Source organism: Panthera uncia, assembly GCF_023721935.1.
Source record: "Panthera uncia isolate 11264 chromosome C1 unlocalized genomic scaffold, Puncia_PCG_1.0 HiC_scaffold_4, whole genome shotgun sequence".
Taxonomy (NCBI): Eukaryota; Metazoa; Chordata; class Mammalia; order Carnivora; family Felidae; genus Panthera; species Panthera uncia.
This window is the reverse complement of record NW_026057585.1, coordinates 85727854-85755740: the sequence shown is the minus strand read 5'-3', so window position 1 is coordinate 85755740 and position 27887 is coordinate 85727854. Positions and strand designations below refer to the sequence as shown.

The 27887-nt window shown below is 49.4% G+C and overlaps 1 protein-coding gene across 2 annotated transcripts; it reads right to left on the bottom strand.

Moving 5' to 3' along the window:
- Positions 1-219: 219 nt before the first annotated feature.
- Positions 220-6549, bottom strand: PAQR7 (progestin and adipoQ receptor family member 7). 2 transcript variants are annotated; one of them, XM_049617752.1, is made up of 2 exons: positions 5327-6549; positions 220-1324 (listed from the first exon to the last, which is right to left on the bottom strand). In XM_049617752.1, exon 2 carries the CDS (start codon positions 1301-1303, stop codon positions 257-259), a length of 1047 nt encoding a protein of 348 aa, XP_049473709.1. In that variant the 5' UTR covers positions 1304-1324; positions 5327-6549; the 3' UTR covers positions 220-256. The 2 variants fall into 2 exon arrangements, with proteins under 2 accessions (XP_049473709.1, XP_049473708.1); XM_049617751.1 differs by having other exon boundaries at positions 220-1689; positions 5327-6546.
- Positions 6550-27887: the final 21338 nt, after the last annotated feature.

Genomic DNA, 27887 nt, shown 5'->3' with positions numbered 1-27887 from the left:
AAGGTGGCCCACATGTTTCTCTCTTTTCCTCTCCCAGGGCAGGCCCAAGCGGTGAACCCCAGCAGCTCGCGGCCAATCCCCAAATCCAAGGACTGGCCATCACCACCCCTGGCAGCTGAGGCATACACAGAAAGTCACCGAACACCAGACACAAACAACGTTACCAGGCCTTGTTCCCATCTGGAGCCAAGCCTGGACCCCTGGGCCCCCCCTACACCTCCCTCCCTCCCAGCTGCCCCCCCCCCGCCCCCGCCATTCACTGGGCCTTCCGGTTGAGTCTGTGCCGTACCAGCTGGCTCAGGAGGAACGCGGTCAGGACGCTGCTGCCCACGGTGAGCAGAAAGAGGCCAGAGAAGTTGTGGGGCCAGCGGGTATGCAGAGGCTCATAGATGGGCCGCCGGGCCTCGTAGTCCAGTGCCACGGCCTCCAGCTGGGCCAGCGTGCACAGCACCAGGAAGACATGGAAGAGCTGGTGGCCCTGCCCGAAGACGTGGCAGCTGCCAGGAAACCAGCGCTCAGGCATGAAGGTGGAGAAGAAAGCGGCGGCCAGCAGGAAGAAGACCACCTGGCACTTGTGGTAGAGAAGAGCCGGGTCGTCTGAGGTAGGGTCGGGGGACACCAGGATGCGATGCACCACGGGGCTGATGTCCAGCGCGTAGGCCAGCGCTGAGGGCACCTCCTGGCAAGTGCGGCCCAGCAGGCCAGGCTTCTGGATGTACTTGTTGTAGCAGGAGCCAGTGCAAGAAAGCCAGGCGAGAAAGGCGGCCACGGGCAGGAAGACGGCCTGCACCCGGGCGTGCCAGGCAGGCTCGATGGCGTAGTAGAAGTGTGCCAGGGCGCTGCCGAACTGGTACACGGCCACGCCCACGTAGTCCAGGAAGAAGAAACTGTAGTGCCAGAACTCGGACTTGGCCTGCAGGAGGTGAGCCAAGGCGCTGAAGGAGAGGTAGGTGAAGGACGCGAGGAGGAGGATGAAGAGGGGCAGCGCGTGCGGGTCTCCCCAGATGCCCACGGTCCCCACGAAGACGGCCAGCCGCAGCAGCAGCACGACGGCTGCCAGCAGGTGGGTCCACACGTTCACGGCCTCGTTGTGCTGCTGGAACAGCGTGCGGAAGTAGAAGTGCCAGGTCTGATGCAGCGGCCGGTAGCCCACGTAGACGTACGGCTTCCAGAAGAGCGGTGGCACTTCGGCGCGGTCCACTGTGAACACGGGCTCCGGCCGCCTGGACGGCCGAGGCTCCTGGTGGGCCTGCCGCAAACTGGGCAGGAGGTGGCTGAGCTTCTGGGCCACCATCGTGGCCATGACCGTGGGCCAGGCAGGGAGCTGGGAGAGAGGCCAGAGCAAAGTCAGGGGACTGGTGTCCTCGACCCTTGATGGCACCACCCGCAGCAGCTGGGAGGCTCGGAAACCCAGTCCTTAGTCCGTCCTTCCTGCCCCCTTGTCCCCACACTGAGTTTCAGAAGAGAGGAGTCGTCCTAAGGGAGAGCTAGCTCAGCGAGGACCCCGTGACTGTACTCCCCGATGTATCCCATGTGCCTCGAACAGCGCCTGGCATGTAGTAGATGTTCAGTAAACTTCCGAGGAATAATTAAGGAGGCTCACAACCTCAGCCATTTCCATCCCAGTCCAGGCTCCACACAGCAGCCCCTGCTGTTTCCTCCTGTGTTCAAGCCGCCATCTGTGTTCATCTGGTGGTGACAATGACCTTGCTGACAGACCCGCTGCCTCTACCTTTAGCCCCTTCTGAGTGACCAGGGTCTCCCACTCACCCTCCATCACCCTACATGATCTGGCCCCTGCTACCTTTTTCCAGCCTTATCGCTCAACCGCAGTGCCCTTCACATCCAGCCATAGCCTCACCACACCCCTGGGCCTGCTGTTTCCCACATGTCCTCAGGTTGACACAAGCTGTTCCCTCTGCCTGAGACATTTTCCTCATCTTGCCTACATGGCAAACTCCTAATTATCCCTCAAAACCCGTTTCTTCTGTAATACTTTCCCCGGCCCCCCGAACCTCTGATGATGACCTCTCTACTTGAGTGCCTACCATAAGATACCCATCCTTTCACTAGTATAACGTTCCCCATGGGCATTAAACTTGCTGATGTGAGCTCACTAAGGGTAGGCAGTTTGTGTCATCATTTTGTGAACCGCTGGTGCTTAGCAGGCGGCTGGCACTCAGTACTTGTTAAATCAAAGAACATAACAGCATCCCGGTAACATTTCATACCCTTTAAGTCTCCAACTCAAAAAGCCACTTTTGTTCCTGAAAGTCCCTGGTAACAACTGGTCTATAAAACAGCCCTTCCCCTCAGCCACAACTCCCCTCAGAAGATCCCTCCTCCAGCCTTTCCACTCCCACCCATGCTTGTTAATTCCAAAGAAGTCAAATCTAACCCCTCAGCCTGCGTTCGAGACCCTGCTCCTACCCTCATTTCCCACCTAACCCAAATAGCACACCCTGTGCCAACTTCCTTTCCCTCACTGAAATGCTTTTGGGCCAGTTCAAACTGCCACCTCCAGGGGACCTCCTTACTGCCCCCCTCCCACTTCCCCTGTATAGGTTATACAACATAGCATATAAAACATATTCATTCATTCATCCATTTGTGCATTTAGCGAACACTGAGCCCCCTCCTCTGCCTCCGATCCTGTGCTCGGTCCAGGGGAGGGCAGAGAGGAAAAAGATTTAATCCCTACCCCTGGGAACTTCACAGTATGGTGGAGTTACCGAGATGAAAACAAATCATAGCAAATGCTTATACAGTACTTGCTATGTGCAAGACACTGTCTCAAGCACTTTATGTACAATTGACTCATTTATGCTTCTTAACCCCCTGTGAGTAGGTGCTTTCATTATTCCCATTTTTCAGATAAGGAACTGAGGCATGGAGAAGTTAAGGACCCTGCACCCCCCCCCCCCACCTAGGTAGGATCTGAACTCAGCTTGCAATCTTAACCACTGAACTGCCCTTTGCAAGACACGGTGGGAAGTGCTATTCATCATTCCCTAATTATATACCCTATATACAGTTTGGCCCGGAACCAGTTGCTTAACTCAGGCTTATCAGTATTCACTATGGCATTCATTAAATCAAAATATCTATTGAAAAACTAGCACCTGCCAGACGACTCCCACCCCTCGAATTCTCTCTAACAAGTTTATTAGACTCAGCATCCTGGTTTTCTGTCTCTTTCTTTCTTTCTTTCTTTCTTTCTTTCTTTCTTTCTTTCTTTCTCTCTTTCCTTTTTCATTTACTTATTTTGAGAGAGAGAGCAGGGGAGGAGCAAGAGAGAGAGGGAGAGAGAGAATCCCAAGCAGGCTCCAGCCTGATATGAGGCTCGGTCCCACGACCGTGAGACCACAACCCGAGCCAAAATCAAGAGTTGGACGCTCAACTGACTAAGCCACCCAGGCGCCCTGTCCATCTTTCATCAGATATTTATTGCAACTACCTGTGCACCAGTCACTGTTACAGGCAAGGAGATCCAGGGCAGGATAAAGCACTCACGTTTCTGCCACCAGCAGCACCATGATCACCCCCAAAAGCCCCCTGATAATTTATACACAGTCCAAGTAAATGCAGGGAGCTTGCCATGCAAAGGCAGCAAGACAAGCCCGCAGCCCATCAAGCCTCCTCACCCTAGCCTGAAGCTACCCCCGCATTACACTTCTCAAGTCAGCTCTGGTCTCTGGCCTCTCCTGGTCCAATGAGGAGGCAGGAGTTAAATTAGTTACTACAATACTGCACAAAGGGAGTACAGGACACCTCCACTTCCTATTCCCCAGACAGCCTTGCCAGCCACTTCCGTCCAGACCACGAGAACCCCCTGGCCTGCTGTGCTAGTGGCGGGACCAGCAGTGGAGGTCCTCTCCTCCCCAAGAGCCTGGGCTTCAGCCTTCACCCCTGTCTACAACTTTGGCTTCCCAACTCGGAACCTTGGGGAGCCAGAAAAGGCCTCTGAAAGCATCTCATGCAGCACCCTTGTTTTACACTGAGGAAACAAGAGCCCAGAGACAGAAAGGCCTTCCCCAGCATTGCCCAATCCAGCAAGGTTTCCATTCCACCCCAAGGGAGAAGACCAGGGAATGATAATGTGCGATGGTGGCCTAGTTCCTGGGTCCCTGTGATCCATTAAATACAGTCCAAGGCTCCATATCCCACCCTTAGAACTTCCCAAGGCATAACAGCCTATTAACGTCTCTGAGAAGTCCTACAGCAAAGAAGCCAGCTTCCCTCTGTTGAACCTACATGTGTCAAGCCTACCTGACCAAGGATTCTTTTCCTAGTAATAATTATATTACAAAGCCAGCTGAACTGGGGGCACCTGGGTGGCTCAGGGCATGATCTCACAGCTCGTGAGTTCGAGCCCCGCGTTGGGCTCTGTGCTGACAACTCAGCCTGGAGCCTGCTTCAGATTCTGTGTCTCCCTCTCTCTCTCTGCCCCTCCCCTGCTCACATTCTCTCTCTCTCTCAAAAATAAATAAACATTTGAAAAAAACAAAACAAAACAAAACCAGCTGAAATGTAGTAAGTGTTTACTATGTGCTCAGTCTTTATAACCTTGTTACAATTAATTCTCATAACTAGCCTTTTGAGGTAGGTATTATTACGCCCATTTTGCTGCTGAAGACAGTGGAATTCAGAGAGGTTAGAAGCTCCTTCCCCAAGGGAGGAACATGCACAGAGAAACAGAGAGAGAGAGACAGAGACAGAGAAGCCAGAATTTGGACCCGGCTCTCTGACTGCCAAGTACAGGCACTCTTAGCCACTCTGCTGCTGCCCTGCCTCCTGTCACACCAATCTCCATCATACTTTGGAAAAGAATGGTCTAAAGCAGGTAGCCAAGGCCTTTCCCATAAATTATTTCCTTAGTTTTCCAGCAACTGACACACATCTAGAGACCTCAGCCTCCCCACATTACCAAGCCACCCACTGGCTCTACACCAACGAAGCCCTATCTCACAGCTCCCTCCTCAGGTGGCAATTGGTCACTCAGGGCCCTCCTCCTCCACCAGACACAGTGGGCCCTAAGCACAGACCCCAGAGGCTACATCCTGGGATAAAGAGATCCTGTTCCCTACTTCCTTTAGACTTCACCCAGCAGCCTCATTCCATCTGAACAGGTCTGTTTTCAGAATTCGTTCCCATCTCCTGACTCCAGGGGAAAGGAGCAGGTGCAGGGGTCCAGTAAGAGCTGGAAGGATGAGGGGAGGGATCCAGAGGCCACCCTCAGAGAATCCTGAGTCATCTGCCCACCAGGCTGCCAGGACCTGCCAGCTTCAGGGCCCCCCTTCCTGGCCCCCCTCCAAAGCTAGGTTACCTAGGGAATTTTCTCGAGCCTGGGGGCCGATGGATTCTGCTGTGGGACTGGGCAAATTCTCCAGATGCCAGGCACCTGTGGTACTTCCACAGGTGAGGGTCACTAAGGGCGGGGCTTCCAGGGACTGGAGGTTGTCTTGTGTGATGTCACCAGAGGGTGGGGCTAAAGACAACCTCCACCTCTCCCTTCCCCCACCCAACACCATTCCCACATTGGTCAAATCCAGGCTAACCACTGCCCTCCTAGCCAGCCCACGGCTGCACAAGGAAGCTCAGCATTAGCCTCCACAGGAAACATCTGGGGAAACGCAGTGGCTGGCTACCAAGTTGTGACTTACCCAAGATCACACGGCAAGGCAGGCAAAGCTGGGCTGAGACCGGGTGACCAGGGCCTGGTTGATGGGTGTCAGGAAAACTTGACTGGCTTCTGTCCCCCTACTCCCCAGGAATCATAATGGAAAGAAGTTAGGACTAAAGGAGAAAGCAGACACTATGAAGGCTCATGAAGGAGATGGACTTCAGATTCAGACAAACCAGGTTTGACGCCTGCTTCTGTAACATGCTAGCTGTGTGATCTAAGACAAGCGACTCACCTTCTCTGATCCTTAGTCCCTCATGGGAATTACAGTATCATCTACGGCACAGACTGCTTATAAGGATCTAACTTTATTCAGACAAATTTTCAGCACAGTTTAGCAACTTGATAAATGATGGCTACTATTACTAATTATTATTAATAGTAGTCGTATTTGAAATACCCCAGCCTGAAAGATTCGCTTGATGTCCTCTAAAAACCTGTCCTCTTTTGGCCATCAAGAGCTGGTTCCACTGGACTTGGGGGCTTCAGTTAACCTTGTCCCTTGAAATATTTACTTTTCTATGAGGATGCATGTAAGGACCAGGGAAATTTGGCTGGAGTTGGAACTTCTGGAAACACCGACCTTAGTTAATGATTAAATTCTCTCCAGCATAGACCATTGAGAGTAACCCCTGTGGATTCACAGAGCCCTGAAGATTTGCACTTGGGCACAGACGCAAGAGAGGTGGCTGGGAAATGAAACTGCCAGGGAGAGGGTTGCCACTCTGGCTGCCCCATCCCCCAGTGGGAGGGTGAAGGGGGTAGACCATGCTAGCAGGTGATCCAGAAGGTATGAAGTCTGGCCAGAGCGTGTCCTGCAGGTTTGGGAAGCTTCCAGGTTGGCCGAGCCCCAGAACAGAGATCTCCAGGGCTCATGTGGGAGCTCCTGTCAATCTGAGGAGCTCTGTCCTCCTCTGCCCTCCCACCTCCCATTCTCCTTTTCCTAAACACAAGGTCCATCTCCTCACCTAGCTTCTCAACCAAGTCTTGCCTGGTCTCTACCTGACACACACGGTCAAAAAGTCCCGTAAGTACCTGTGAGCAAAACAGAAGACCAGGTTGTCGGGATGGGGTAGTAAATGGGCTTTGAAGTGGGAGAGCCCCGGGTTATACCCATCCCGTAGTTTTTAGTGCACATGGCAGGCAAAATGCGACAGGGCTGGGGCACATGTTGAATGAAGCAGACAGGCTCACCCACACAAACGAAATGCCTACGGGCCTAGGAAAATCCAGCCCCAAGAGAAGCCACCGAGGTGGTGACCACGCAGAATTGGAGAGAGCTGACGTCCCAAGGGAGGGTATGTACCACTCCCGGCAGACTACTTCAAGTGAAGCCATGTTCCCATTTTTATGTGAGGATGGGATTTCAAGTCTGAAACTTAACAGCTCTGTGACTTTGGTAAGTCCCTTAACCTCTCTGAGCCTATTTCCTCATTGATAATCAAAGGATAATAATAGCTACCCCTTGGGCTCTTGTGAAAGCAAAACAAAGTTACTGATGCAAGATGTTAGTTCTGGCACAGCATGGCGCCGCTGTTTTTGCTGTTTGTTGGATTCTAGTCCCGGCTCAGCCGCTTAATCCCTGTGTGACCTTGGACAAGTCCATTCCCCTTTTGGCCCTGTTTCTCCAGATGTCAAAGGAGAGAGTGAATTTATCAGTAACGTCAAAGGTCCCTTCAGGCCCTGAGACATTCCAATATTTGTTTTAGGCCCACTATGTGCCAGGTGCTAGAGCGTCAGCAGTGAACAAAGCAATTAAAACACTTCCCTTATACAACTAATAGCCCAGCTAATCAACAGCTAAGGGTAAGAACTAAGGGTATTAATACCCTGCCTTCTTGGAGCTTAATAGCCTAACGAAAAAAAAACCCACCTAATATGAGTATTTGGTTATAATTAACTTTGTCTCTTGCCTCCATCTTGGCACGTAAAATATTCATTGTTGCTTCTCTGGGCCTTCGTTGTTCAGCACACTCCCTCAAGACAACTTTATCTCGCCATAGAAGACAAAGTCTAACCTCGCAAAAAATAATAGTAAGGCAGGCCTGGCTGGCTCAGTAGATAGAACACAAACTCTTGATCTCAGGATCATGAGTTCAAGCTGCACATTGGGTGTGGAGCCCACTGAAAAATGCATACATACTTACATACACACATAAGATAGTAAGGCCAGATCTGCGTTAACACAGGAGTTGTTAGAGGTAAATGTTCCTTGAGGGATCCTGACAAGGACAATACCACATACAAGCCCAAAATATCAATAAGGTGAGGCACTAACATCAGTAATTTACAGCGGCTTGCTGTTTACAAGGAACTTTCACCCGCATTTCGCTTCTGCCTCAAAGCAACTCTGAGCCTCCGTGTAAGCTGGCATCACAGCCCAGGAGGCAGGATGGCAGAGGGCACATCATCTGACTCCGAAACCAGTGCTCTTGCCCTTTATCCTTTGTGGTCAACCTCCAGTCACCCAGGGGGTGGCCATACATTACACAAGCAAAGTTTTCATCCCCGGCTGGCCTCCTGATCTCCTCCCAGCAACTGGGTGACCTCCTTCAATGCAAACCAATTCCCAGACTCGGCAGAATGTGTTTAAACAAAAAGTCCTTCTATTTCTTCCAAAACCAAACGGACATCATTTTTGCTTTTTGTAACCGCACTTTGGGCCTCCATTTGTGATCGGGATAGAATAAATAACTCAGAGGAATTCTTCTGTGGAACTCGGACTCACAAATGCTCTGGGGACAAGGTAGAACTCTAAGAGGAAGGCAGGCCCAGAGAGGTTGGGTGAGCTGGCTACAGTCGCCCAGCACAAGGGATGGAAAAAGGACCCAACTTTCACCACTGGCCAGCAAGGGCCCCTCTGGTTAGGGAAACTGAGGCTGGAGAGGGACAGCCTTTCACCACGAGCCTCAGAGGTGGCACAAGACTCTGGTTGTGAGGCTGAGACCCTCTTCCATAGGAGCTAAACAGAAGGTCTTGGGCCATCCATCCGGGTGCAGCCAGGCTCCGGGAATCCGTCAAACCCTCAAACTCACCAGCGGTGGCCTGACCAGGGCCCCCTACTCAGGCCAGGCCAGAATGGGCTGCCCCAGGGAAACCTCTGGGGGGGGGGGGTCCTCCAAGCCTGCAGGCTTGAAGCAAGTGCTATGGGTGGTGTGGGGCTCCCTCCCCTTTCCTCATTGGGTGGGGAAACCTCCATGTTTTCCTGACACCAAGGCAGGCTTCTCCATCCCAACCGGCCCAGGCGTCCCCAAAGGGGGACCCCCTCACATCACCCAGTTCTAGGTACTCATGCACCTTCTGCTCCTGGGGTCTCCCTGGATCCGCCTCCCCCCAGCCCCGCCGCAGGCGGAGCAGCGAGCCGCCGGCCTCTCCTCCTCCCGGCCACCGTGGCCACCACGGCCGGCCCAGGCCGGCCCTCCGCCCTGCCCACTCCCTCAGAGGTGCCCCCTTCCAGCTGGTCCCCAGCATCCTCCCACTCTTGCCCGGGGGTGCTCCGACTCCAGCCTCTCTCCCCGCCCGCGTGCGCGCCGCTCCCCGGGAGCACGCCCCGCGCCCCGCCGCCGGCTCCCGGTACCTGCGGCGGAGCGGAGCGGAGCGGCGAGGCTGGTCAGCTCGGACCAAGGCCCTCGGCGTCCCGGCGCCCCGCCGACTGATAAAGGGGCGGCGGGTGAGCCGGCCCGGAGGCGGGCGGGGGGCGGGGCGCGGGGCGGTGCTTCCCTACCCGCCGCGCCCACGTGTTGCGCCCAGCGGCAGGGGGGGGCTCCCCACCCCCGCGACCGTGCAGTCCTGGGAGTTCCTCTGGCGATCGTGGGGCAGAAAGACGCGGAGACGGAGGCCCGGACAGCAGAAGTGGTTGCCCAAGTCCCCGGCTGGGCGGTGGCGCTGCGGAGCCCGCTGAGCGGGTCCCACTTCCGCGGTCTTGAACCACCAGCTCCCGAGCCCGGGTAGCTGACTTGCGGGCGCCGGGCAAGTCGGAGCAGGAGCGCGGATAATTCCAGCGAAAGCCCGCCGCCCAGCCCCGAAGCCAGCAGGAGCCGCACACGCCACCGCTCACTGGGCTGTTTCTGGTCGAGATGGGCCTGGCCCACGTCTTCGTGTCTCTGCCTGGGGAGCTCCACCCCGCCTCTGCACCCCTGTCTCATTTAAGTTCCCACCTTAGCTCTCTCCGTGGGCGGTTTCCCCTGGTCGGCCAGCCCAAGGCCTGGTGTTAAAACACCCACTTTCTACTCCCTAGTGTAATATCTCCCCCCAGAAGTGGGAGCACCCACAGGGTGAGGGATCCCTGCGTACACGAGGCCCTCAGCGTATCGTCCCTCCCCCGCACTAGACCAGCAGAGTGGGAGACACCCCCACCGCGTCTGGGGTGCACACAGCCTGAGGGATACAGAGCAGAAAGGGGACAGTCTAAAAGGGGACACTGCTCTGCCCTCAGGGAGTTTTGAGTCCATTCAGAGAGACTGTGCAGGGGGCTGGGCGAGGGGACAGGATCCACATCCTAGTGCTACCCTTAACTCACCATGTGACCTTGGGCAAGTCTCCTTGTTCTCAGCCTCCAGTTTACTACTTATAAAATGGAAACAGGAATACCTGACAGGTTGTTAGGAGAATTAATAAAACAACGGGTATGAAGGTTCATTGTCAACCGCAGTTGAATACTAGATGAATGTATATTTCCTTATTATATTATAACAAAACGTATATAATCATAATGTAACAGGAGGCAACAGGTCTTTACTTCAACAGATTTAGACAAACCCAAACCCTATGATTTAGTGAAATCCCTATTACTCATGTGGAGAGACAAAATAGCATAAAAGATCCCATCATTTAGAACAGGTAGGGAATAGGAAACGGACAAGTAAGGACATTATGGAAATTATATGCTAAGGTTCATTTATTTATTTTGAGGGGGGAGGAGCAGAGAGAGAGAGAGAGAGAGAGAGAACCCAGGCAGCATCCACACTGTCAGCGCAGAGCCCCATGCGAGGCTCAAATTCACGGAACCGTGAGATTATGTCCTCAGCCTAAGTCAGACACTTAAACGACTAAGCCACCCAGGCACCCTGGAAATCATGTTCTATATGATGGAATATATTCTATCATAGTGAATAAAAACTGAAAACTTGGAAGGTAACTTAGACTCAGCTTCCAGTTTGGAAACACCTGCTCTGTACTCAACATGTTTTTAAAGCTACAGTTTATTAAGCTCTTGCCCTGAGCTGAGAGCCGTGTGCTAAACAGTTGCCATAACTACCTCCTTTGGTCCAGACAACCCTATTAACACATTTGACAAACTGGGAAACTGAAGATCAGAAAGGGCACATGGGACTGTTATATTATCTCATTTAGTCCCATGCATTCCTACAAAATTGAGTGAGATGACCCCCCATTCTATGGATAGAAAAACCGAGGCCCAGAGGACAGAAATGATGTATTCCAGGTCACATAGCTCCCGATATACTTAGGTTCTGAGAAATGGATCTGGAGATGTGCTTGGGGAGAAAAGTCACTTGCCCGTGATACTTGGCTATGGATATTTGAGAGCTGAATGCTAAAAATAATTTTAAAAAGGAACAGCGATCAGTTACGGAGCACTTGCCGTGTGCCAGGCCCAATGCAAAGCCCCCCTTACATGCACTATAAGCCCATGAGGATGTAGTTTCATTATCTCATTCTGTGGATGAGGAAACTGGTTCCAGAGATGCTACTTGCCCAAGGCCACCCAGTTGGCTAGAGGCAGGCCTGGATCCCAGCCTAGCTCTTATCTGGTACACAGTACTGGCAACAAGATGTGACGCTGTGGGGCCAGGACAATTCCTCCCCTACCCTGCTGTCCCCGCCCCCCCCATTCCTTTTCCAGACCAGGCAGGGTGAGAGCAGCTCCAGGGCAGCCAAGGGCACCTCCCTTCGCTGCCCTCCCCCAGTCCAGCTGCCTGGGTGAGGCCCAATGCCTTCCTTGCTCCCAGACCCCAAAGCCCTGTAATCCTTTGCATCCACACTCTAGGACAGGGTGGGTGGAGAACCTATCCAGTAACCTATGCATCATCCAGCTGCCTTCCCAGGCATCAGGTCGGGTCATTAGAGGACCAGGGTGTCCAGGGGATCAGATTCCTGGGTAGGCCTAAAGAGTCAAAGGGCCTCAGAAGTCAGGCGCTGAGCCAGGAGACCACCGGGAAGGGCTTCAGCGCGTCCAAAGTAAGAGAAAGGATGTGTGGCCTGAACTGTCCTGAACACATTCTTATCTTTTCCCCCAAACAAGGGCATCTGCTCATTGGGGGCAGCAAAGCAGTGACACACAGGAGTGTATCCTGCCTGGGTTCACACCTTAGCTCTGCCCCTCCCCCCAGGCAAGTTATGTAACCTCTCTGGGTATCTAGTTCATTCATTCTCAAACAGGTCAATACCCTCCATATAGGGTTGGTATGAGGAGTAAATGAAATAATCCATGAAAAGTACTCACACTGACTGGCAGAGACTGCTTGCTCAACAAATGCCAACTATTACTCTATTTCAGTTCTTTATTCCCTCCCTTTGCCAATGAGGAAAAGGAAAGGCTTGTTATAAGCGCCCCCTCCCCAATGTTTAGGTGGTTTGTTACACAGCATGGTTGAAATAATTCCTGACTCATACACATAGCAAGGCCAGGATTCAAACCCAGAGGGTCTGACCCAAGACCACAGTTTCAACTGTGCATGGTGCAGTGGGGGCACAGCGCCGGGGGGTACTGATTGCCTACAGAAATTCTCTGCCTAAAGTCCACTTGGAGAGAGTCTTACAGGATGAGGAAGAGTTCACCAAGTCATGAGGAGGGAAAGGACTTTCTAGACAGGGGGAACAGCATATGCAAAGGTGCAGAGGTATGAATGGCGGGGTGAGTTTCAGAAATGAGCCATCATGTGCTGGGGATGGGGCACAGAGGACCGGCAGGCAACAGATGGCATTCAAAAGGCAGGGAGGGGCTGGAAAGAAGAGAGCCTTGCCAAGGTGGAGGGCTTTATCTTGAAGGCAGTGTGGAGACTGGAGTCCGAGATTAGAGAGAGGGTTTTCTTTGGGTGGGATGGGGTGAGGGGGTTTCAAGGACACCAGAGAGGTCAGGGGTGTCCCCTGGGACTCCATGGCCGGGTGTCTGACTCTTGCCCACGAGCCCCAAAGGGGACGGGCTGCCAGGAGAAGCAGAGCGGAGGCCAGTGGTAGAGGGAACTAACTGCATTTCCACGGAAGCAGGACACAGGTATGTGCTGCCCCCAGGCCTGAACTGCGCCACAGGAGAGAGGTGGCCTTAGATCCAGCCCCAGAGTCTCCCGTAGGGGCCATGAGGTCTCAGCAGAAACTGGCTGGAGGTGTCCCGGGGTGTCCTGCAATTGTGAGAGCCATCGTAAACAGCCAGCCCTCCTCAAGGGATCCGCAGATGAGCCCCCATGGTGACTGTCCCCAGCAAGGCAAACACAAGAGTGGCCCGGGCCACACCGTCACGGCTCACCACAGATTTCAGCTTCGGCAAGAGTGGGCAGTCCCATGCCCGCTGACTTCAGCCCCACTCCAGCGGGCATGCCTCTACTCTCCAGCCTCTCGGCTCTCCTGGAAGCCTTAGCTCAGCCTGCCGGTTTAGGTGCAGACTAGAAATGCAGGCTGTTAACACCCCGAGAGCAGCACTCATGGAAGCTGTTGGAGAAAGCTCCAGCCTCCTGCTCAGAAGAAGACAACTCTGGGAGGCATTCTGTCTGCGCCAGGCTTTCTGGAGCCCGGGATCCAGACCGACCGAAAGCAGCAACCTAGAAGATACCCCCACCCTCCTTTGTGCTTTGCCTGCTTCCTCCTCTCTGTCTCCCTACTCCCTCCCTTTCTGTTTTCTGGGGTCACCTCCCAAACAAACTACTCGTGTCTAAGTCTCTGTCTCAGGCTCTGCTTTGGGGGAAGACGAGACCAGGGCTTCCAGGACCACCCTTTCCCCCCACCAAATAAAAGCTTGAAACACCTGCCGAGTCTGGAGAGCTCAGGACAAATACAGGGTAAGGCAGAACTTTCCTGAACCTGTAATCTCACTGCCCCTTCCACGTGCCCTCCCGGGCAGCCCTGAACAGGTCAGAACCTCAGCGAGCAGCCGGGGAGAAAATGAGGGCTCAAAGGGCAGAAATACAGAAGCTAACCATGCACTTCTCTCCTACTCCAGACTCCAGGTTGCCAACACATTCCTACCTCCTGACCTTTCCACTTGATACTCCCTCTGCCTGGAACTCACTTTTCCCCAGATAGGACCGGCATGAGTTCTGGGGCCCTCTACAAAATGAAAATGCAAGTCTTTGTTCAAAAATTAAGAATGTCAATATAGTAAGAACAGAACGTGAAACCAAGCATAGGGACCCTCCTGACCACGAAGTCCTGTGCGACTGCGTGGGTCACATGGCCCGGAAGCTGGTCCTGGCTCCAAACAGCTGAACTTCTGTCTGCTGCCCCACTGCCTTCAGGTGTCTGCTGAAATGTCACCTTATCTGATGGAGCACCTGGTTGGCTCAGTCGGTAGAGCATGTGACTCTTGATCTCAGGAGCCCCACATTGGGTGTAGAGACTACTTAAAAAATAAAATCTTTTAAAAATATAAATAAATAAATAGGGAGGCCTGGGTGGCTCAGTTGGTTGAGCGTCCAGCTTCACTCGGGTCATGATCTCACTGCTCATGAGTTCAAGCCCCTCATCCGGCTCTGTGTTGATGGTGCAAAGCCTGCTTGGGATTCTCTCTCCTTCTCTCTCTGCCCCTCCTCCACTCGCTCGCTCACTCTCAAAATAAAAAAAATTAAACATTAACATTTAGAACCTGCTGTTCCTCCTCACATGCATTTTGTTTTTAATGTTTACTTATTTACTTTGAGAGAGACAGAGAGCGGGGGAGGGGCAGAGAGAGAGAGAGAATCTTAAGCAGATTGTGTGCTGACAGCACAGAACCCAATTCAGGGCTTGATCGATCATGAGATCAAGACCTGAGCCAAAATGAAGAATCAGAGGCTTACCGACTGAGCCCCCCGGGCACCCCTCCTCACGTGCATTTCGAACTTAACAGATCACTTAACCAAAAGTAAGTTCGATCACCAGTGGTCATTATGGGAGACTTTCAATCTCCCCAAACTTACGTTTCTCGAAACTGGATTGGACAGTCACGGCTCTAAAATTGTCAAAACGGGTGCCTCGGTGGCTCAGTTGGCTACTTGGGATTCTCTCCCTCTCTCTCTGTCCTCTCCCACTCACTCTCTCTCTCTCTCAAAATAAATAGATATTTTAAAAAATTAAAATTAAAATTGTCAAAACAGCATGGGATGCCTATTTTGATAGGTATTTTGAAGCTTCCAAACATTATCAGCGGTCTAAAATTGCCTCTCTGCAAAATACAATTTCTAGACTGAGGCAAAGAAAGAATAAAAGGGCTCCTCTTCTCCTCTCCCGTCTTCTCTGCCTCAGGACATGCTTGGGGTCTCGCCCCACTGCTGGTGCCACATCCCCCTATTCCCTGTGCACCAGCCCCCTCTCCTCTGCACTGACCCTCCCCCCATCCTTTCACTGAACTTCCCTCTCCCCCCCCACCCCCCAACCTCTCCCTGCGTCCTTCCCTCCTGAACCTATTAAAACCGGCCCCGTTTAAAGTTAGGGCTTCTGAGGTTCCAAATAACCCCCTAGTTTTTTTTATGTTCCCCAGACAAAGGCCAGATTGCAAGCCATAGTTAAAAGAGTTTCCTAAAGTGACAGAGGATATCCATAGCTTTGCTGAAGAATTAACAGGTATTCAAACTCACCAACCTGGTTTCTTTTTTTTTTTTTTAAGATTTTATTTTTTAAGTAATCTCTACATCCAACATGGGGCTTGAATTCACAACCTGGAGATCATGAGTCGCATGCTCTACTGACTGAGCCAGCCAGGCGCTCACCAGCCTGGTTTCTAATCAGATTTATATCCATATGCTTTTCAGTGAGGACCAGGCCAAACATTGGATAAAATGAGCCTGATGCCAGAAAACTCCCCGGAAATGTCCGTGAAATATTTACAGTGGCTTTTCCTCAGCCCACTGATCAGAACAAAGTTCACAAAATTCGGGCTTGCACACAAAAACCTTATGAGCCTGTTTGCAACTGCTACCGCTGACTCCAAATGGTCTTTAAAGAAAATCCTGATCTTCCTTTAGATGTTGGATCTGCCTGAGGAGAATTTCACTCCGTGTTTATTAGTGGGTTAAACCAGGACATTTCTCTTTTAGTTAAAAGGACCAGGATGGAACAGGAAACTATGTCCACTCCAGATTTAAGCTGGCAAACCAGCTCACTTATACCCTAGATGAGTCACCTAAAAGAAAGACCACTAAAATTTGGGGCACCTGGATGGCTCAGTCAGTTGAGCGTCCAACTTCGGCTCAGGTCATGATCTCCTGGTCTGTGAATTCAAGCCCCATGTTGGGCTCTGTGCTGACAGCTCAGAGCCTGGAGCCTGCTTCAGATTCTGTGTGTGTCTCTCTCTCTCTCTCTCTCCCCCCCCCCCCCCCCCACTCTCACTCTCTCCTTCTCTCAAAAATAAGTAAACATTAAAAGCAAGACCACTAAAATTGTTAATTTTCAACTCCAGCAAATCAAGGCCCCTCAACAAAACCAAACTCCCTCCCCCACCCATTTCTGCTATTATTGCAAAGGGTCAGGACCCTGGAGAAACGATTCTTACAAGTGCTCCAGGCTCCTTCGGCCCCCTAGCCGCCTTTCCTGTGTCGTCCTAATTGGTAGGTGCTCTTCCCAGCCCCTCCTCTTTATCAGCTCGGAGAAACCACTCTCCAGATTGGGAGTGAATCTCTCTGTGTCCTCAGACCTACGCTCTCGGTGCTCACCCCCCTGCTATAAGGCATCTGCCTTGGAGTGCTAATACAGCCCAAGTAGAGGGTCTCTAATAAACCTCTGAACCTATTCCCTTTTGTTTAGGCCCTGTGAGAGATACGCACCCTTTTCTCCTTAGTTCTTCCTCCCCTGTCCATTTATTGGGCTGAGGAAAATAGAAGAGGAGGCTAGGAGGGGAAACCCTGAGACAAACGTCTTAAACACCATACCTCACAACCTGGTTGAAAAACTTTTTTAAGGTAAACTCTACCCCCAACATGGGACTCAAACTCACAGCTCCAAGATTAAGAGTTGTATACTCCACCGACTAAGCCAGCCAGGTGGCCCTTGCTGAAAGAAATCTTAAAAGGTATAAATATGTGGAGAGACAGTCTACGTTCATGGACTGAAAGACTCAATATTGTTATGACAGCAATTCTCTCCAAATTGACATATATATTCAATCCGTATCAAGCTCCCAGCAGACATTTTTTGTAGAAATCGACAAGCTGTTCCTAATATGTATATGACAATGCAAAGGACCCAAATTAGTCAAAACAATTCTGAAAAAGGAGAACAAAGTAGAGGACTTCCTGATTTCAAAATAGACTATCAAGCTACTCAAGTAAAACACTACATTGCTGGCATATGAATAGACCTAGATCAATGGAACAGAACGAGAGTCCAGAAATAAACCCTTACATTTACGATAAGCTAACTAAAAAAAAGATAAGTCAGCCTGGGAGAAAAGATTTGCAAACATCACGTATCTACTAGATACATCTACTAGAATATATACAGAACTCAAACTCAGTAAAAAGATAAATAATTCAATTAAAAAATGGGGCAAAGGATCTGAACTGACATTTCACCCAAGAGGATGCCCAAGGGCCATCAAGCACAGGCCAAGGTGCTCAGGATCCTTGGTCATTGTAGGAATGCGAAACAAAACCACACCTAGGAAGCTACCCACAAGAACTGAAAACATGCATCCACACAGAGAGTTCTACACGAATGTTCATAGAAGCGTTATTCATCATAAGCCCCAACAACGGGAACGACCCTAACATATACCAATGATAAACAGACAAATATACAATGTGGCATGCCTGTACAATAGAATATTCTTTGGCCATAAAAAAAAAAAAAAAAGAAAAGAAGTAAGATGCATGCTAAAAATGGACGAACCTCGCAAACATTACGCTCTGTGAAAGCAGCCAGGCGCAAAAACCATAATGCGTGATTCTATTTCCACGAGATGTCCAGAAGAGGGGAATCTCTAAGGCGGAAGGTAGGTTAGCAGTTGCCAGGGGTGGGGGTGGGAACAGACACAAGAGATCTCCTTCAGATGATGGAATGTTCTCAAATTAGACTGTGGTGATGGTTACATTACTCTGTAAACTTCCCAAAAATCTGGAATTGTACACATACGAGAGGTAAAGCTTATAGTATGTTAGAATATGTCTCAAAAAAGCTGTTCAGAATGACATTGCCATCAACATCTTTAAACTAAAGATTTAAATTTTTATATTTTCTCATTGTGCAGAGGAGATCATTTTTCGGACGTGCTGCCTGATTTCAGACCCATTGCCTGACTGGCCCCCTATGGCCCACCTGAGCTAATTGCTTGGGATACATTTAATTTTCCCACTTGGAACGAGAGACCTCAAATCCTTTTTCACACAGACTGGCAAAGTCTGGTAGGGCCCTCGGAAAAAGGAGGCATTTCACAGCTGGAAGAAATAAAGGCCCAGAGAAAGAAAGGGTCAAGGCCACACGGGCATTCGGCAGGGGCCCCATCAGGGCCTGGCACAGACTGGATTCACCAGACAAACCCCAGGGGAAGCAGTCATTGAATGAGCTAGACTTAGTGTGGCACAGGCAACCCCTCAATTCTTTTTTTTTTTTTTTTTTGTAATGTTTATCTATTTTAAGAGAGAGAGAATCCCAAGCAGGCTATGCGCTATCAGTACAGAACCCTACTCAGGGCTCGATCTCACAAACCGTGAGATCACAACCTGAGGTGAAATTAAGAGTTGGATGTTTAACTGAACCACCCAGGTGCCCCAGCCCCTCGATTCTTTCTTGTCAGAGCCCCGTTAGCTTCTCTGGAGACATCTGTGCCTGCTTGTGGCTTCTCTGTCCTGGGGGTACATAGTACAGACACAAGCTCATTTTCCAAGTATTAAAAAGTCTGGTCCTGTTTACTATCGTTTTTCTGTTCTATTCAGTCTCAAGCTTCTCCTCCCTGATAGCTCAGAGGAAGAGACAGAGGTTGAAAATGTCATCGCTGGTGTGGTTGTAATCAGGCATTGGTGCCTCTGGGCATGGGAGGTACCCAAATGCTGATTCTGTTCCCATGGGGCCCTTTGGCGGGCTCCCAAGGGAACGCCCCAACAGGGACCTCCCCCAGCATTCCCAGGCAGAGGGTGGTACTCCCTAGTGGATCTCTCCTGACCACCCCCCTCGGTTTCTGCACCCCCCATTCCCTGCTCTGCTATAGTTGTCCTGTCTTGGAGGAAACCCCTTGGGTAAGATCCTTTTCGGGAGGCTCACACCTTCCTTTCCACCATGGAAACAGTCATCGTTTAGCCATTAATCAAGGCTAAAACAGTGGTTTCCAAACCGTGCTACAAATGAAATCACCCAGGATGTTTAAAATATACCAATGCCTGTATCCCACCCCCAGACACCCTGATCTAACTGGTATGGAGAGCAGCCTGGGCATTGCAGCAGGGGTCCTGGCAGGGATGGGGTGCGTGGAGGAGAGGTAGGCAGCTCTGGGGGTCTGATAGGAGTGGCAGTGACATGGCCCCAGGGAGCCCGAGCTCCCAGCGGGCTGGCCCAAAGTGGCACTTGGGAAAAGATTAGTTGGAGACTGGTGGGAGGGAAGGGCAGGAGGGCAAGAATGGAAGAGAAGGGGCACCCAGGTGGCTCAGTCAATTAAGCATCTGGCTTTGGCTCAGGTCATGATCTTGCAGTTCGTGAGTTCAAGCCCCGCGTCCAGCTCTGTGCTGGAACCTGCTTCAGATTGTGTCTCCCTCTCTCTCTCTCTCTCTCTGTGCCCTTCCCCCACTCATGCTCTGTTTCTCTCTCTCAAAAATGAACAAACATTAAAAAAAACATTACAAAAAAAAAAAAAAAAAAAGAATGGAAGAGAAGAAGAGAAGCAAAAACCCAGGAGGTGCAGTGAGTTCAAGTGCATGCTCTGTCACTTTCCGTGTGACTGGGGACAAATTGCTTCCCCTCTCTGGGCCTCAATTCCTCCATCTGGAAAAGGAAGGGATTGAACTTCATGACGTCTGAAGATCCTTCTGGCTCCAGGGATGCACCTGACCAGGCCCCAGCAAGCTGGAGCTCCTGCTGTGCAGTAAGCACGGATGGCCTTCCTGATCTACAGATCTGGAAACAGATCTGTGAACACACAGCACACCACACTCTGGGCACGGGACCGTCACAGACGTTCACAAGCAACCCTGGGCCCTCCCCAGACTCCCTGGCCGCTGCATCACGCTGCCAGCCACAGTTTGTGGAAATTTCCTCTCATCCTCTCTTAGCGCAGCAGGGGAACGTGGCTGTCCTTCCAGCTTCCGGTAAAAATTTCCAACGGCGGGGGGGGGGGGGGGGGGGGGGGCGGTGCACAGCTGGTGGGAGACGCAGCGCCTCAGAGCTGGGGAGAGACAGAGATCATGACAATGGGAGGGGGGCGGTTCCTAGTTACAGGCCACACAGGGTTCATGGTGGGGGGGGGGGGGGCTGGGCATCCTCCTTCAGCAAGCATTTGCAGAGACCTCACCTACTGTGCCCTGGCCCCTATTCCAGATGCCGGGGACACAGGACAGGGTAGTCTCTGGCCTTCTGGAGCATGTCTCCTAATGGGGAGAAGAGAATATACATGAATACTGTGAATGAAACGAAGCAGGGTAAGGAAACGCGGAGCGGCGCTAGCGGCAGGGAGGCAGCTAGTTTAGACTGGCCGATCAGAGAAGTGGGTAAGGCGACATTGTGTGATTTTTGCAGAGAACAGCAAGCACAATGACCCTGAGGCAGGGCCTCGGCCAGGGGTGGGCGTGTTGAGGATGGCGGGGAGGGCGGGGGTGTGTGGAAGTCATGAGATCAAGAGTTTCCTGTGGGGACCTTCCCATGGCGAGGACTTTGGGTTTTATGCTTAGCGCTATGGGGAGTCCGCAGGGTGGGGGTGGGCGGTTCTGAGCCGGAGAGGGACGAGACCTGACTTACATTTTATGAGCTTGTTTCTGTGTTTGTTTTATTTACTTACTTTACAATCCAGGGCTGATATTTCTCTATCAGGGTCAGGCTGGCATAAATGCGTACCTCTGGCCAGAACAAAGTTACACTTGGGAACGACCTCGTAAAATAAACACTGTGCAGTTATATCATTCAGAGGCATTTGCAAAGGATGGTGGGTGGGTCTGATTCACCCTCCTGCTGCTCTCGCTGGCCTACAATGTGCGGGAAGGTGGAAAGAGCAGACTGCAAGGAAGCCGGCTTGCAGGGGATTTTAGATTTTAGGGCCAGAGGCATAGCCCTCTTTGATGGCTATGGTTTCTTCCTGAATTCTGTTGGTACCCTGGCAATGCCTCATGGGCATACAGGTCTTTTGGGACGTTAACATCACACTTCAAGACTGAACGAAGAGTGATTCCATGAAATGCCACAGGACTCTGTTAAAGAAGACCATAGGCCCCAAATGGTGTCACTAATGTTAAGGCCTTGTTTCAGTCAACCAAGACTTAACACCTAACCCAACAACAGTTTCAATGCCCCAGGAATATACCCTTTAACCAGTCCAACTGGAATTTCCTGATCAATACTAGGAGGTAATCCCTTAATAGACCCCTACCATCCCCTTTAGGAGGGCAACCTTGTCTAAAACAATGCATTTTTTGCTAACAAATTCCTGTTTCCCCCTCTCCCCGCCCCAATCTTTAAAAACCTTTCATTTTGCAAAAAAAAAAAAAAAAAAAAAAAAAAAAAAATTAATTTAATTTAATTTAATTAAAAAAAAAATGGGGGGCGCTTGGGTGGCTCAGTGGGTTAAGCGTCTGACTTCGGCTCAGGTCATGATCTCGCCGTTTGTGAGTTTAAGCCCTGCATCAGGCTCTGTGCTGACAGCTCAGAGCCTGGAGGCTGCTTGGGATTCTGTGTCTCCCTCTCTCTGCCCCTTCCCCACTTATGCTCTGTCCCTCTCTCACTCAAAAATGAATAAACATAAACAAAAATTTTTTTAATTAAAAAAAAAAAATCTTCCATTTTGCACAGCTCCTGGGAGCTCCCCTCTACCTGCTAGATGAGTTGTTGCCATATTAATGAATTATTTAATAATGCCAATTTACTTGGTTAAATTTTGTTTTTTAACAGATTTGGTGGCAAGAGTGGGATCCAAAGCGAACCCTTTTGAGTTCACTGTGTTTCTCACCATTTCCTAGGGCCCTTGGTAAGCTCCTCTTGGTTTGAGCACTACCCTTTTTGTGTTGAGCTCCCAATCTAACGGACCTTCCAGGCCAGGGTTAACAGGTCAGTCTAGATTGACAGGAGAATCTAACAGAGCACCAGTCGTTAGCCCTTGGTTCAGTCTGTAGTTCTCCACTTGTGTGGAATCCCTTTCCCCCATTCCAGTCCACAGTCCCTGTTTACTGGAGTCTGCTGGCTTAGTATATTCTGGAAATTGCTGGTGGCATACGCAGGCCTTCTATTGGCCAATCTGCAGGAACTTCTAAACCCCAGACCGAGGCTCTGTCCTCAGATTCCACACTGGGAACTGCAGATAGCAGCTATAGTCCTCCATTCACTTGGATCAGCCCAACAGTCTCCATTCTCTGATGTCTGCTGGTTCAATCCTTTCCCATCCCCAGTTCTTTGGCTACTGGCGGTGTCCACAGTTCCATTTCCTGGGCTACTGTTGGTTTCTGTCAGTGTGCACATGAAGTAAAAGCTTAGCTAAAAGAAAAAGATAAATAAATAAGATGGGATCTTTGAAATCCAAAGGGTTAAACATAGCACCTTCCAGCACACCTGTTTATTTTATATCTAAGAACTATGGGGTTTCCTGGGTGGTTCACTCAGTTAAGTGATTGACTCTTGATTTTGGCTCAGCTCATGATCTCTTTGTCAGATGGAGGCCTACGTCAGGCTCTGTGCAGCACAGAGCCTGTTTGGGATTCTCTCTCTCCCTCTCTCTCTCTGCCTTTCTCTTTCTCTCGAAACAAATAAGTCAAACATTAAAAAACAAACAAACAAACAAAACCTATGGTCCCCAAAGCTATAAATATCTTGGAATAAAAAAAAAAAAAAGGCAAAATCTTACTAAGCTTGTTTTGTGTCCTGAAGAACTTGGCTTGGTAACCATCAGGTGGAGGACCCGAAAATAAGGCCAGACAGATATGTGAGTTGTCCCTCTTTGGTGGCGAGATATGGATATATGGGTTAAACTCCATTTTTGGCTAAGGTTCAACCAAACTGCTATCAGCCCTCAGGGCAATGACAACCTAGAATTACAATGGCCTTTATGAGGAATGTTCCAGGTAAATAAGATCATTAAGAAGTACACTTAAAAGCAAGGTTTGGGAGAGCCTGGGTGGCTCAGTAGGTTCAGCATCTGACTCTTGATTTTACCTCAAGTCATGATCCCAGGGTCGTGGGATCGAGCCCCATGTCAGGCTCCGGAGCCTGCTTAAGATTCTCTCTCTCTCTCTCTCTCTCTCTCTCTCCCTCTGCCCCTCTCTCCTGCTCACATGCTCTCTCTCTCTAAAGTAAAAAATAAATAAGTTTAAATTAAAAAAAAAAAGACAACAACAAAGACCAAGAATAGCAAAAAGTTCAACTCCATTGAAAGTTTATGCAAAAAACTGATAAAAAATCAAAAGACACAAGAGGAACGTAATATGTAAGACTGAAGGCATTCTTACTGCTTACCTCCACACTCCTTTCTTTGAACATTCATTCCAGTTATCCTTTGTCTGAACTGCCTTTACACAAAAGTCTGCTAGGTTAATGGCTTAACAGACACTTCCTTATCTCCCTTCAAAGAAGAGCCCTTGGTGAGCCCCTCCTGGAGGTGATGAGACTAAGGGATTTTCTGGTAAACTGCTATTCCTTTAAGCAACCAAGGGAAAGCTTAAATTAAAAAAAAAAAAAAATCTGGGGCATCTGGGTGGCTCAGTCAGATAAGTGTCTGACTCTTGATTTCAGCTCAGGTCTTGATCTCACAGTTCATGAGTTCAAGCCCTGCGTTGGACTCTGCACTGACAGCACAGAGCCTGCTTGGGATTCTCTCTCCTTCTCTCTCTGCCCCTCTCCAGCTTGCATTCTCTCTGTCTCTGCCTCTCCCTCTGAAAATAAATAAATAAACATTAAAAAAAAATTCCAACATTCGTCAGTTCTTTAACATCTAGGCTACAATCCAATCCTTTGAGGGATCGAAAGCAACTGTCTTTATCTTACAAATCTTTATAAAACCAGAAACACAGCTCTAGAGGCAATTCAGAACTCACTTAGTCCTTTAGGCAACCCTAGACCTCCTCTATTTGTCTCAAAAGGCTTGTAAAGTATTAGCCTTAGGAAACCAAAGCCCCTTTTGGAGGAACTTGCATTCTTTCCCTCTGTCTTTTTTTTTTTTTTAAGTTTTTTTTAATTAATTAATTTATTTATTTTTTATTTTTGGGACAGAGAGAGACAGAGCATGAATGGGGGAGGGTCAGAGAGAGAAGGAGACACAGAATCTGAAACAGGCTCCAGGCTCCGAGCTGTCAGCACAGAGCCCGACGCGGGGCTCGAACTCACGGACCGCGAGATCATGACCTGAGCCGAAGTTGGCCGCTCAACCGACTGAGCCACCCAGGCGCCCCTCCCTCTGTCTTTGAGATGAAAATGTTAAAAGTATAAACCTCAGGGATATAATTCTTCTCAGAAGGAAGACTTAATGGGGAAAAGTAATTTGCAATTTAGACAAACGAAAAATCATGTGTCTTCTCCACAAATATTAGTAGAAAAAACTTTAGCCGTCTGAGCAGGTAACTTTAACTCATTCCATCTTATGGAAAATCGATTTAGATCCAACTGTTCTTTTATCAACTTGTGAGTTTTGTATTATACTTATCGCCTGGCTAAAAATGTTCAAGCAATAATTATAGGCCCTCTGTTTATATGTTTATGTGTGCCTATTAGAGATGCGTGGCACTTAAAAAGAACTCTATATACATTTTAACGATCAGAAAAAATCAACTAAAGGGGCGCATGGGTGGCTCAGTTGGCTAAGCGTCCAACTCTTGATTTTGGCTCAGGTCATGATCTCATGATTCGTGGGATCAAGCCCCACATCAGGCTCCATGGTGACAGCACAGAGACAGCCTGCTTGGGATTCTCTCTCTCCTTCTGTCTCTGCCCCTTCCCTGCTCATGCTCACACTCTCTCTCAAAATAAATAAATAAACCTAAAACAACAACAACAACAACAACAAAACAATCAACTATGCCGTCATACCTCCAATTACTAGGGTCTGAAAAAGCCAGTCAATAAAAATAAACTTAAAGTCTATACTGAACTGTCACAAGTAGAATGTTTATCTTATTTTATTCACTAAAGTTTTTGAGGGCTCCAAACTATGTGGTATGTGGCCAGTGGCACATGTGTACAAGACCTCAAGTCCAAGTGTGGGACAAGTGTAGCCAAAGCATAAAGCGAAGCTAATTATGTTTAGTTGACTTGGGGCTCGCACCCAATGTCACTTGTCCCATGAGCACTGTGCCATCCGCAAGTGAGACCATGGTGACGTCAGCAGAATGAGAGGGTAACAACTGTAGAACCACAAGGTTACAGCGGAAATGGAGCCATGAAAAGACTCCATGATTTGCCCCTAGGTCACTGACACGTTAGTCACAGAGCACAGACTGTCCGGAATTTCATGGCCAAGAAGCACTTGCATAAATATTGGAACGAACAACCGTTCAGTTTTTAGTTTTTTGGGTTTTTTTTGTTTTTTTTTTAAACATTTATTTATTTTTGAGACAGAGAGAGACAGAGCATGAACGGGGGAGGGGCAGAGAGAGAGGGAGACACAGAATCGGAAGCAGGCTCCAGGCTCTGAGCCATCAGCCCAGAGCCCGACGCGGGGCTCGAACTCACGGACCATGAGATCGTGACCTGAGCCGAAGTCGGCCGCCCAACCGACTGAGCCACCCAGGCGCCCCAGTTTTTAGTTTATTGATCACAAACCACAAATAAAGCAAGTGTTAAAACCATTTAAATGATGGATGCCCTAAATATGAGGATTTATCCCACCTAAATGGCAACTGAACTCTACTAAATTGCTTTGACGTATAAGTAACAATAGCAAACGTGTGAGCATTTCCTATATGGGAGGCACTGCATGTGACATATGGGGTGCCTGGGTGGCTTAGTCAGTTAAGCATCTGACTTCAGCTCAGGTCATGATCTCGCGGTTCATGGGTTTGAACCCCACGTCAGACTCTGTGCTGACAGCTCAGAGCCTGGAGACTGCTTCAGATTCTGTGTCTCCCTCTTTCTGTGCCCCTCCTCTGCTAGTGCTCTGTCTCTGTCTCTCTCAAAAATAAACATTAAAAAATTAAAAAAAAATGGGAATGCAAGCTGGTGCAGCCACTCTGGAAAACAGTATGGAGGTTCCTCAAAAAACTGAAAAGAGAACTGCCCTACGACCCAGCAATTGCACTACTAGGCATTTATCCACGGGATACGGGTGTGCTGTTTCGAAGGGACACATGCACCCCCGTGTTTATAGCAGCTCTATCCACAATAGCCAAAGTATGGAAAGAGCCCAAATGTCCATCGACGGATGAACGGATAAAGAAGATGTGGGATATATGTACAATGGAGTATTACTCGGCAATCAAAAAGTTGCCATTTGCAACTACGTGGATGGAACTGGAGGGTCTTATGCTAAGTGAAATTATTCAGAGAAAGACAAAAATCATACGACTTCACTCACATGAGGACTTTAAGAGACAAAACAGATGAACGCAAGGGAAGGGAAACAAAAATAATATAAAAACGGCGGGGGGCAAACCATAAGAGACTCTTAGATATGGAGAACAAACTGAGGGTTACTGGAGGGGTGGTGGGAGGGGGGATGGGCTAAACGGGGAAGGGGCATTAAGGAATCTACTCCTGAAATCATTGTTGCACTATAGGCGAACTAACTTGGATGTAAATTTTAAAAAATAAAAAATAAAATTAAAAAAAAATTTTTTAAGTCGTGTGACATGTATTAACTCATTTAATCCCCACAACAACCTCAGGAATAGCTGTCATGATCACCCTCCCAGGGAGGAAACCGAAGAATGGAGAGGTCACCCGGGAAGCAGTGTGCCGGGACTCAGATCTACATGTCTGGTGTCTGAGGTTGTGCCCTAACTACTGGCTTAAACAAATCCACTTTAACAAAACGGATATTAAGCATATATATCAAAACTTAAAAGTGGGGGTGCCTGGGTGGCTCAGTCGGTTAAGCAACTGACTCTTGATTTCTGTTCAGGTCATGATCTCACAGTTCGTGAGATCGAGCCCCACGTCAGGCTCTGTGATGTCAGCGCAGAGCCTGCTTAGGATTCTTTTTCTCTCAGCACTCTCCCTCTCTGGCCCTCCCTGCTTCTGCACTCTCTCTCTTCTCTCTCTGTCATAATCAAAATAAAACTTTAAAAACAACAATAAAAAAACAACAGTAAATACACATTGTGTTGATTGCTAAGCCACACAGCCATAATTTACTGCTGTTTTTCTATATTCCCCTTCACTTCCTTATGATCTTTAACCAGTATTTTAAAAAACCAGCACAAAACCACATTCGCCCCTTCTAGAACATGTTTTTGTTTTGTCAGTAAGCGTATTCAGCAAGCATTACGTGAGCCAATTATGTATTATGTCTAAAGAAATTTTGCTTGCTCTTTTCTCATTGGGTCCATTTCATGTGCATTGAGTTCTGCATTAAGGGGAGAGATTACAGTTCCCGTATGATATCCCACTTGAGGAAGTTTTTTAAAACAGTTTATTACACTAAGGGGGCACCTGGCTGGCTCAGCCGGTCAAGCTGACTCTGAATCTCAATGTTGTGAATTCCAGACCCATGTTGGGCGTGGAACCTGCTTAAAATTAAAAAAAAAAAAAAAAAAAAACAAAGTTACACTAAGAATTCATTATCAAACTGAACTATATTTTCACTCATTATAACATTAAGGTATAAATCCAGGAAACTAAAGAATAAAACATTTTTTTAAAAAGCTAATGTGGAGGGGGCGCATGAGTGGCTCAGTCGGGTAAACGTCCAACTCTTGAACTCATCTCTGGGCTTGGTCTCGGGGTTGTG

Bases quoted from the DNA above. Each gene is read 5' to 3' on its own strand.
- PAQR7 (XM_049617752.1), bottom strand. From the start codon at position 1,303: ATGGCCACGATGGTGGCCCAGAAGCTCAGCCACCTCCTGCCCAGTTTG.